Source organism: Borostomias antarcticus (assembly GCF_949987555.1).
Source record: "Borostomias antarcticus genome assembly, chromosome: 25".
NCBI classification, from domain to species: Eukaryota; Metazoa; Chordata; class Actinopteri; order Stomiiformes; family Stomiidae; genus Borostomias; species Borostomias antarcticus.
In genome coordinates, this window is record NC_140258.1 from 6,554,130 (window position 1) to 6,566,184 (window position 12,055).

Consider the following 12,055-nt stretch of genomic DNA (forward strand, 5'->3'; position numbering starts at 1 on the left):
TTTACCATTTTCTGTTGATTCCGTCAGTTTTGACCATACAATGCAATAATTAAGAATACCTTGGAAAAGAAGCCTCTCTAGCACCATGTCATCTTGCTCTTAATTTCCAATCAGTGCCTCCTGTCTGTCCGTCCATCCATCCATCCAGCCTATTCATAAATCACGTCTCTATTTAAATCAGCGTTAGACAGTTACACTATGGTGTATTTATAAATCACTTGTCTTTATTTAAATCAGCATTAGACAGTTATGAACAATCCAAGAAAATACAAACAGACAGAAAACAACATAGCTGCTCTTGGCACTGGACAGACATTAGGAAAAACTAAATACATTTATCATACTGAAAATAAGTGCCTCCAATATACAGTACATCATATTGATCACGAGGGCAAGACCAGAGAACTTAAGTATCAGTCTATATTATCTCAGCATCAGTGATACACGCAACAGATTTACCCCTGGTTCCAAATCTGACCCCTTCTCCCCTACTTCCATGTGGTGGGGAAGGGGGGGGGGGGGCGGGGGGTAAGATGACCCTAACCTCCCACCTCCTGATCCCAACCTTTCAACCTTTTGTATCATTGCTGTTTTCTGTGTCCCTTCCCTTATACATCATGCTCACCATTTCTTCATACAAACTATGAGGAACATGTACTCCATTTACAAAGGTAGTAGTGCACCGCAAATCATTAAAACAATGATACAAACAGAAACATTAAAACATAACGATACAAACAGAACTCATACTGTACATTTGACAGAAGGAAAATTAGAAGACATCCGTCTCCAGAGAAGATAAAGTTATGATACATATAAAAACAACATTAAAAACTATTATACCTCTCTGAATTGGAATGATCTGAATGCCTGTTTGAGATGGACCCTGATTGTGACATCTTGGAGGGTTAGAGACTACTCCTAAACGCAGGTCTGGGACCAGCTTATTCTCCCCAAAACATTACCATAAGTGTTAAGAGGGGAGGGGAAATGCAACACTGATTCAACTTCAGTATATACAGTAGGTCCTACAGCTGTAGAAATATTCTTTTCAGGGGACCGGGGGCAGGGTTGTACACAGGGTAGGGAATGGATTATTAAAGGAGTAGTAAAGGGGAAATGCAGGTTACTTATGATCATATACAATGGTTCAGATCAAAACGTTGACAAAACTAGCACTTTTGAGAAAGTCTGATAATTGTTCTACCACCGTTTTGGTCATACAATGGGTGAGCACCTTCAAAAATCTTTAAAAAACATGTTAAACTCTCGATTTCAAAGACAAGAAGCTCACCGAGGGGGTAATTGGTGTCTGTTGGTGTTCTGACATCAAATTCGCCGCAAAGTATGAATCCTGTAGGGTTTTATTGATCATTTTATGAAATCCATTGACTTGTATTGAAGCGACCGTTGTTGTGTAGATCAATCCGCAGAGGGGATTCAGGAAGCGGAACTACTTACGGTAGCTATTGTTATTGTTTATGTTGCTAGGCTACCTAGTTTGCGGAAGTTTACACACGTATGTGCTGCGACTAAATAGTTCTACGCTAAATATTTTAAAAAGCCTTTCCAGATGAACTAGAATCTTACTTTATGGCGAATTATATGTCAGAACGCCAACTAACACCTCGGTGAGTTTCTTGTCTTTGAAATTGAGAGTTTAACATGTTTTTTTAATGATTTTTCACGGTGCCCACCCACATCCATTGTATGACCAAAACGGTGGTAGAGCAATTATCAGACTAGTTTTGTCAATGTTTTTATCTGAACCATTGTATATGATCATAAGTAACCTTAAAACAGGGCCAAACATGCATTTTCCCTTTCCTACTCCTTTAAGGGTTATTGTAGCCTTGGGTGCAAGCTGCTGGGCCACGCCCACAGAAGATGACTTGTTGACCGTGAAGCCGCCCCCTCAGAGCATGTGAGAGGAAAGAAAGACTGAAGGAGCGGAAGCTACACAACATCTCCACGGCAACGTGGAACTAGCTAAACTTTGTGATACTCATTCAGATCCTATCAGGGTGTAGGTGATGTTACCAAACATCCAGACACAAACTAAATGTGTTTAGTGTGTAGGCTGTATTATTGCCAACTTAAATTCTAACATTAATGAATTTCTTGATATTTCTGTACTAATATTAGTTCATTGAACAGGGTGTTGTTGAGTGCTACAGTATATTGACCCTTCAAAGTTGTTATTCTCTTAAATTAGGCTATGCAAACCTTTCATAAAAGAAATATGACTGTCTCACATGATTATCATTGTGCCCTGTTCTGTAATCCTGGGTGTTCTCACTCCCTCACCTGACCTGACCTCACCCACAGCACTAGCCCTTTCTCCTGCTCCCTCTCAGTGGGTCAGAGAGCGAAGCTCTGAGGTGTGCCTGTGTGAGTGAGGCGTGAGCACGTCGGCCTCGCTCTCCTGATCCCTTTGTTTTGAGATAAGAGTCGTAGATGTAAGGATACGAAACCCCCCTTTACATGCATTAAGTGAATCACAAATCCTCATCCAATCACCCATTCTTTACCAGCAGCTCTACAACAAACAGTGTTGGCCTGGTCTCCCTTGTAAATGAGATCGTTGACAAACACAAGAGGAGGGTCATAAGAAATAGTCCTCTGCCACTTGGCAAGCGATGATTTTTTTTTTTAAAGAACTTTGAGTAATTTAAGACTGATTTACCGCCTTTTACTTAGATAAATTATGACTTAAGACTTTTTAAGGACCTGCAGAAACCCTGCAAGTTCTCCAGAAGCAGAGAAACGCTGGCCTACTTAGGGGTGAGTCTCAACAGGCTGTCTTGGCCGACTGACTGCCATCCACAGGTCTGACCACACAAGCCAGGGAAACAGTCTGAATTATTGAAATATCCTGGTTCAAACCCAGGTCGTCTCTGCTCCATCCAAGGCTTACTAATAAGATCACTGATTTCATATTGCTTACTAATAATCACTGATTTCATATCACGTGTCCTGGGACTTTCCTCTGTGCTGATAAACGGTAAAAAGTTAAATAATATTGTTTTGTTTTTTTAAAGGACAACAATTACACACTGGACCCAAACGCTGACTCCAAACCACACCTTAGATTCCACCCAGACCCAGAGTCACTGAGGAGGGATGTGAGGAGAAGGAGAGAGGAGTGGAGGATGCTGACCTCTTGAATTCAGAGGAAGATGAATAGATATATACTCTAATATATGCTATTATGTGTGTGTGTGTGTGTGTGTGTGTGTGTGTGTGTGTGTGTGTGTGTGTGTACGTACTTATCTGACAATCAATTTCAATTCCTCCACTTCCATCACACACGTGCGTGTTTATCTAACGGTGACTCCTAGTTTCTCGAGCACGCGGACGCCCTTCTCCTCGTACTCCTCCCTGCTCAGCCAGAAGTTGTCCTTGTCCTTCATGATGTCCGCCAGCACGGCCCCGCCCAGGAACACCATGTGCTTACGCCGCGGGGGGTCTTCGATGCGGATCTTAAATTTCTAATAGAAAAACAAAACAAGTGTAGTTTATGACTAGATACTTAGAGAAATAATGTCCTCATAGTTAACGCAAGTCTCCTAGAGTTGCTGACCTCCATGGACATCCCTTTAGACGCCATAGCCATTAGAATAGTGTTGCTGATTGTTTATAGTGTACTCTTTTGTGATAAGGCATCTTAAAGAGCCTTGGTTGGCTGTCTGGTCATCAATGAACTCAAAACACTGCCTCTGTCTCCACCTAGTGGTTGTGTTTATTATTCCAAACAGCAACATGTTCAGGGTCACATGGCATTCTGCTATTTTGGATTGTTAGCCTAAAGGCCAATTTATACTTCGTGGTACGACACTTTTGAAAGTGTCGACAGACATAAATGAGGTCACTGTCGACACTTTTTTGTGTCGGACAGGGGTGTCTTGCACCTACCAAACTTTCTAATGTCGCCTGCGTGTGTGTGTGTGTGTGTGTGTGTGTTCCTCACCGAGAGTTTGTCCACATCCCCTTTGAGCACTCGCTCCAGGTAGAGCTGTTTGAGCTCCCTCTCCAGGCGTGAGGGGAGGCCAGGATACATGGTGGAGCCCCCCGACAGCACGATGTGTTTATAGAACTCAGATCTGAGAGAGAGAGAGAGAGAGAGAGAGAGAGACACATACACAGTGTGTTTTATAATGTTTATGTGTCCTATCGTTACTCTCATATAGCCAACATATATTTGCCTACCATTCAGTAGGTAAAATAAAATTAAAAATTAAATTTTTCTCACCTGGTGTCAATATCTGCTGCATGGATGGTGTTGAAGAGCAGCTCGGCCACGCCCACGCCCTCCACGTTGATGAGGTGAGGCTGGAACAGCGCCTCGGGGGCCTCGAACCGCTCCCCTCCCACCTTGATCACTCGACCGTCAGGCAGCTGTGAGGGGGCGGAGACAGAGAAATTCATTCTTTACACGCACACACACACACACAAAGGTGTTCTTGTGGTTAAGGCTTAGGGCTGGTGGGTTTAGACCATGGCATGTGGTTCCCTCTAACAGAGACCGGGAAAAAAAAGCACATGCTCTAAAGGAGTATTCCACCTCTAACCCAAAACATCAGCTGGCCAGCACATTCTAGTCTACAGCATCAATAAGAGTTAACAATGACGTGGTACCGTTCTTGGTTTAGGAGCAGAACCTTTGCACAGCTGCAATAGAAATAATATGGTAACGGTTGCCCAGTAGGGAGATATAGTTGAAGAGGCAGAGAACCAGCACTCACGGAACAGACAGGATTCTGTGAGCCCCCAATAAATACTAAGACTCTTCTGTCTGTTCCCTGAGTGCTGGTTCTCTGCCTCTCCAACGATAGAAGAACAAAGAATCTGGCCCACTGTCTTCTTCACTTGCCATCTAAACTATTTAATGGTAACAAGATCTCGGTACAGAGACTTTCATAAGACAGGTTATATATAACCTGATGAAGGTTAATTCAAATAATTAAAACATATCATCTATCCAGTAATGCCATTTCAGGGCTTTTGGATGAAATACCAAATTTAGAGCCAAAGCCAGTCACAAGAAGGAACCACGCAATACCAGCAATGCCCAAACTTAAGATGCAACTCTACATTTCCTTTCCTTTCAATTGATATCACCATATTGCCAGGGGACTATTATCCCATACAAGCGCTGATTAAGTACATTGAACAAATAAACGATTGGATGTGCCAGAACTTTCTTCAACTAAACAAAAATAAAGTAATTGTCTTTGGAGCCAAAGAAGAACGATTAAATGTCAGCGCTCAGCTCCAATCAGTAATGCTAAAAACCACAAACGAAGCCAGAAATATTGGTGTAGTCATGGACTCAGACCTGAATTTCAACAGTCACATTAAAGGAGTAGTAAAGGGAAAATGCATGTTTAGCCCTGTTTTAAGGTTACTTATGATCATATACAATGGTTCAGATCAAAACATTGACAAAACTAGCACTTTTGAGAAAGTCTGATAATTGCTCTACCGCCATTTTAGTCATACAATGGATGTGGATGGGCACCTTTAAAAATCTTTCAAAAACATGTTAAACTCGCGATTTCAAACAAGAAGCTCACCGAGGGGGTAATTGGTGTCCACTGGTGTTCTGACATCAAATTCGCCGAGCAATTATCAGACTTTCTCAAAAGTGCTAGTTTTGTCAACGTTTTTATCTGAACCATTGTATATGATCACAAGTAACCTTAAAACAGGGCTAAACATGCATTTTCCCTTTCCTACTCCTTTAAGACAATTACAAAGTCAGCCTACTATCACCTGAAGAATATATCAAGGATTAAAGGATTTACGTCTCAGCAGGATCTGGGAAAACGTGTCCATGTGTTTATCTTCAGTAGACTCCACTACTGTAAGTGTCTTTACAGGTCTCTCTAAAAAATCAATCAGACAGCTGCAGCGGATTCAGAACGCTGCTGCTCGAGTCCTCACTAAGACTAAGTGGATCACATCACTCCAGTTCTGAGGTCTTTACACTGGTTTCCTGTCTGTCAAAGAATTGACTTTAAAATACTGCTGTTGGTTTATAAAGCACTGAATGGTTTAGGGCCAAAATATATTTTTGATCTGCTGCACGCTATGAACCATCCAGACCTCTGGCACAGGCCTGCTTTCCGTCCCCAGTTAAAACAAAACAAAGAAGCAGCGTTCAATTTTTATGCTCCACATATCTGGAATAAACTTCCAGAAAACTGCAGGTCTGCTGCAACGCTCAGTTCTTTTAAATCAAGACTGAAGACCTTTCTTTTTGCTGCTTTTTATTCAATAAAATAAGTATTCATCTATACACTGCACTGTAACTTTTATTCCTGTATTTTATTTTTCCTGCATTTTGTTTTAAATGTCCTTTTATGTGTTTCTTGCACTGTCTTGATGTTTTTAATGTCTCATGTAAAGCACTCTGAATTGCCTTGTTGCTGAAATGTGCTATACAGATAAACTTGCCTTGCCTTCATTACAGCATAGGGTAGTCATCAGTACGCCATCTGTGCACCTGAAGGAAATGCTGGGCCGGGTGGACAGGTTTGGTTGAAACCCTCATTGAACATCCGACACCCATATGCACCGCACACATTGTTGCTGTATAATAACGTAATGTTATTGTGTCTCCCTTGTGTTCAAGTTCCCTTATTATGAAAAACTCACTTTCAGTGCTTGTGCACATACATTTGGGTCTCTAATGGGCCTACTAACACAACCTTTGCCCAATGGAAAACCAAAAAAGTCAAGTCGAATTGAGTCGGTACCGTGTGATGGGAAAGTGCCTGAGGAGTGTAGCCAGTGGCTTGTTTTAAATGAATCCACAATAATACAGATCTCTGTGCACCCCGGTCTCCGTCCCCATGCTGTGAGAAGGGCGTCACGTCTCTTGGGTCTTCAACTTTAGAGGACGACTGCGTTCCTGTATGAAGTGTGGGAGTGTTTAGCCAAGGCTGACCCACCGTGTAGGACTCCACCAGCACAGTGGTCTCCAGGGCCAGCTTCTGCTCCTGCTCGATGTTGTAGCCCACGTAGCACAGCTGCTCCTTCATCATCCTCACCGTCTCGAAGTCTGCCGAGTGGTTGAAGGCGTAGCCCCTCAAGAGCAGCAACTACGCAGCAGAGAGGGAGAAGACACACACACACACACACACACACACAGATGAAAAGCAAGACAGGGGGAGGGCGGGGTACTGGGGATAGCAGTGTAGTCTCACGATGCCAGACGTTGGAGATCTCCGCCTCCAAAAGTCTGGAGACATTGAGAATCACTGCTAGGACAGCGCCTGAAACAAACACTACCAATTAGAGATGCACCGATACTGGCATCGGTGTCTGATACTGGCATCGGTATCTGATACTGGCATCGGTATCTGATACTGGCATCGGTATCTGATACTGGCATCGGTATCTGATACTGGCATCGGTATCTGATACTGGCATCGGTGTCTGATACTGGCATCGGTGTCTGATACTGGCATCGGTGTCTGATACTGGCATCGGTGTCTGATACTGGCATCGGTATCGGGGCCGACACTGTGCTCAAGTACTCGTACTCGTAAAAAGACGTCCCGATACTCCAAAACCAAACTAATAACATCATAACGTTACACTGAGTGACTTGCGAAAGCGCAACTACAAACAAGTTGTCAGCAATGGAATCAGCATGACAAAAGATTTCTCATGTTTCCTACCTAAAGACTTCATTGTTTCTGCAATGCAGGTATTTTTCAAACTGCTTCTAATCACTTTTTGCAATGAAACCTGGGCGAATGTCTTCAGTCTCTAGTTGAGCGCAGCGTTTAGAGACCAACTCGTGAGTCTAGGGGGAGTGGTACTCGCACACAGGGACAAGAGAACATGAACACACACACGCGCACACGCACGCACGGGGAAAGTACCTTGATGAGGTAGCGAGTGATGTCCCTCCCGGCGATGTCAAGACGGCGTGTCAGGTGAGGCAGACTGAAGCCCTCGTACACAGGACAGATGTGTGTGACGCCATCGCCAGAGTCCACAACCACACCAGTTAGTAAGCCTGCCACACACACACACATATATACACACACGCACGCACACACAGGAAACAAAGATAAATATAGCAGCCGATAATGCGGTTAAAAGCCAACATCGACATGTCCGTTTGCTCTTATAAACTACAATGTCATGCATTCAGTCAGCTTTGATAGATGGTTGCAGAGCAAATAGAAAATAACAAGATACCACTGTAAATAACTAAGTAAACGTATATAATATAAGATGAAAGTTATTATAAAAGTACACAGGGCGGCTGTGGCACAATGCAGAGCGGGTCGTCTAATGACCGCAGGGTCGGCGGTTTGAATCCCGCCTCCTCCTGTTCACATGTCGAAGCGTCCTTGGGCAAGAGCGGGTTAGCACCTTGCATGGCAGCTGCCGCCATTGGTGTGTGTGAATGTGTGTGTGAACGGGAGAATGAGGCCATTGTAAAGCGGTTGAGTGAGTGAGTGAGTGAGTGAGTGAGTGAGTGAGTGAGTGAGTGAGTGAGTGAGTGAGTGAGTGAGTGAGTGAGTGAGTGAGTGAGTGAGTGAGTGAGTGAGTGTGAGGTCAGTCTAGTAATCTTTATTAATCCCTGAGGGGAAATTCCACCTCATTGACGAAGACTGCAATGCACAGTCAGTTCACTTAGACAAATGTACTTTTATTGTAAGTCGCTTTGGATAAAAGCTTCTGCTAAATGACTAAACTGTAAATGACAGTTGAGTAACAGTTCACTCCAAAATGAGGGCTTGTCCTTTTTGGCCCTCAATGTTATGAGAAATCAATGTTATGGTCTGAATTGGCGTAAAGTGTTCTTAACCTCCAGTGAAAGGTGCCTCTATCTAGAGTAGCCCAATCAAAGGTTCTGGGTGGTGACAGGGGGAGGCAACTAATAAAACATATTGATTCAAACCCCTTGATCATCAATCTCAATAATAAAATGTTGTTTCATTGAAACGACCATGGTAACAGGATCCCCAGTAACACGATATAGTGTTTTGTGAGTGAAACATTTTCTGTGTCTTCTTTACCTTGGGCATAGAGTGTGAGCACAGCCTGGATAGCGATGTAGACCCCGGCAAACTGGTAGGTCTCAAACATCACCTGATACACAGAGAGGGGAGGATGGACGAGTGAGGGGGGGGGAGACAGAACGAGGGAGGGGAGAGGCAGAGAGTAAGGCAGTCTGAGTCTAAAGAGTTTTTTCTCTACAGATTATCTGTAGTTTAGTGCTGTTGGCATCATTGGTTTGCGATGGCCTGTGGGTAGACAGCTGGGTCATCTCTCTGACAGACAAACACACACACAATGAATCACTAATCACCTACTAAACTAAAACATACCCAGCTGTGCATAAATCTGTTCCTATGGAACTGTGCTGAAAGTGTCTCACTCAATCACTCAAACACACACAGGCGCACACAAAGGCGCGCACACACAGGCACGCACGCGCACGCGCACACACGCACGCACGCACGCACGCACACACACACACACACACACACACACACACACACACACACACACACATACACACACACACACACACACCTCAATAATCTTCTCCCGGTTCTTGGTGGGGTTCATGGGCGGCTCAGTGAGCAGGATCTTGCAGTTGCGCGAGTCAATGTTGAGCTTCTCGGGGCCGAAGGTGTAGTCCCACAGGTGCTTCATGTCGTCCCAGTTCCTCACGATGCCGTTCTCCATGGGGTAGTTGACCTCCAGCATGGAGCGCAGCTCGCTGGCCTCATCTCCCACCATCAGGTCCTGGGAGGGGCAAAGGTCAAATGAGACTATTGAAACGTGATGTGATGCCAAAATGCCTTTGCTGATAGAGTCACCGCCCCAAATTTCAGTCTTTGTCTGTGGCGGTACCACCCACACCATACCAAACCGCTCTCCTGAGATGATGACATCAAATCAAAAGGATCTCATTAGGCTAACTCAAGAATTTCAGTTACAGAGGTGAACCGCTAAGGACAAAAACAAGCCTGATTTAGGCTACTACTAAAAGCTTGTAGAAGCGCGACTTCAAATCCCGCGCTGGGCAAGACCTTAACATGGGTTGAACCGAAACACAACGCAGAGCCAGAGTATTACCACTACACTCCGAGGGTACCTGAACTCTTACCTTGATCTCGATGTTGCCCACTTTAGCTGTGGAGCGGATGATGGGCCTGCCGACCAGCGCAGGGAAGATGTGCTCAGGAAAGTTGGAGCCCGCATAGCCACACTTCACAAACTGACGAGAGACAGATGTGACATTTCATCGGTTTTCTTATCTAGGGTGCAGCATTGGTCCACATATACACGTCCATCTCACAGGCTAATCTATGCATGCCAGAAACTAATGAACTGCCTACTTGGTGAGGTCTTACTTGGCCAGAGATCTGCTAGCTGCTATATGACTTGGCCATGATGGACATCTCCTTTTGAACTGTATAACCCTGCCTAATGATGTAGTTGCATGAGTGTGCATGAATGGCTTCTCTGTGTGTGTGTGTGTGTGTGTGTGTGTGCGTGTGTGTGTGTGTGTGTGTGTGTGTGTGTGTGTGTGTGTGTGTGTGTGTGTAACATGCCAGCTGCCAACCAAGAGGGTATGCTATGTCTACTAACCATTTAACTAGCTGGCCGACCAACTTAGGCATACCTAGCCAACATTCCCCATGGTGTCTAATTGTACTACTTGTTAACTATTGATTAGCTCTGAATGCTAGCTAGTGAAGGTACCAATAAGCATCCATGCCAATAACACACAGTGCTAGCCTAGAAAGCTAGCTAGCATAGCCACCCCAGAATGTGGGGGTGTAATAGCAGTGTTATATAGTAACGTGACACAGCACCTATGCATTGAAATCTCAATTTGAAATTGAATATTTGTCAGAATTACCAGGTGGCTCAACCCACCTAGCTAGCCAGGAGAATAAGCATAATGTAGCATAGGCTAGCTGGTCGAGCCTGCTGGCTATCAGCAAGATATAATCGACTTCCTGTTTCAGAGAAACGTTCCTCTGGTTCGTTATCGTTCTACAAAAATCCTTAGAATAATCGAAATTAGCAACGAGTAACACTGGGCTTTCGTACGTACCCCGGTTCCATTGTCACAAACCACCACTTTCCTCCCCTGGCTGTCCATTTTTACACAACCCAGAAATGTGTAAACCAACCCTCTCCAAACCAACCCTCTCCACCTCAACTGTCCTCCCAAGCCGGAAGTCACCACCCGTTCCCACCTCTCTCCCTCGGTGGCGCGTTCCAGGCAACCCGTAACTCGTGTTTTTCCGACCTCCTACACGTGAAAATGCTCTGGAATGGCAGTCAAACCCGTAACTTCCCACCCGGCAACTGGGAGTACATCGATCTGTACGAGTTCACAGGTGGGAAGTTACGGGTTTGACTGCCATTCCAGAGCATTTTCACGTGTAGGAGGTCGGAAAAACACGAGTTACGGGTGGGAAGTTACGGGTTGCCTGGAACGCGCCATAGAACCGAAGCGATGAGAACCACGGGTGTATTAAAAACCTATGTTCTGAATTAGAAGTTGCAGACAAAAAGGCACAAATGTGTAAATTGACACTCGTGTACAGACATATAACGCACAGTCGTGTTTACTTTAATTTAATTTTGCTGTAGAACCACAAGTCGGCGCTCACAGCCTCTCAAATGTGACAGAGTCCGCCCATACTTCCGTGAGGCCAGCAAAGAGGTGTGTGGGAGCAGTGCCACAAGTTATCTATTAAGTTAACTATTAAGTGTGCAACATTTGATCAATTCGCAGTATTAGTGTGCTACATGTTCCAGTAAGCGAGACACCAACAGAAGGAGCAAAAGAGACACCTGAAACGTGAACATATAAACCTTTGACCGTGTGACAAATCCCTATATACTCATGCTAAAATCGTCTGTAAATCCACATTAATAGCAATATTTTTTAAAAGCATCCAGGGGGGGGCATGCCATGGAGGGGACATGCCCCCGGACGTGGGTCGTATCTTTTCCTCCTGTCCTCCCCAATGTCTTGAGTCACCAACCTCCACTACCT

The 12,055-nt window shown here is 44.5% G+C and overlaps 1 protein-coding gene across 1 annotated transcript; it reads right to left on the reverse strand.

Annotated features, from left to right (window-relative positions):
* Positions 1 to 303: 303 nt before the first annotated feature.
* LOC311326029 (actin-related protein 2-B-like) lies at positions 304 to 11,212 on the reverse strand. The gene is made up of 9 exons (XM_084458867.1): positions 11,102 to 11,212; positions 10,145 to 10,255; positions 9,565 to 9,780; positions 9,045 to 9,117; positions 7,896 to 8,032; positions 6,957 to 7,106; positions 4,253 to 4,398; positions 3,971 to 4,103; positions 304 to 3,491 (listed from the first exon to the last, which is right to left on the reverse strand). Exons 1-9 carry the CDS (start codon positions 11,147 to 11,149, stop codon positions 3,321 to 3,323), a joined length of 1,185 nt encoding a protein of 394 aa, XP_084314993.1. The 5' UTR covers positions 11,150 to 11,212; the 3' UTR covers positions 304 to 3,320.
* Between the last annotated feature and the right edge of the window lie 843 nt (positions 11,213 to 12,055).

What these genes read in the sequence shown, in the direction of transcription:
- LOC311326029 (XM_084458867.1), bottom strand. Translation starts at nt 11,149, where the DNA reads ATGGACAGCCAGGGGAGGAAAGTGGTGGTTTGTGACAATGGAACCGGG. An exon ending in TGGGCAACATCGAGATCAAG is followed by an intron (nt 9,781 to 10,144) that starts GTAAGAGTTCAG and finishes TGCCCCTCCCAG; the next exon opens with GACCTGATGGTGGGAGATGA. An exon ending in ACCGGGAGAAGATTATTGAG is followed by an intron (nt 9,118 to 9,564) that starts GTGTGTGTGTGT and finishes TCTGTGTATCAG; the next exon opens with GTGATGTTTGAGACCTACCA.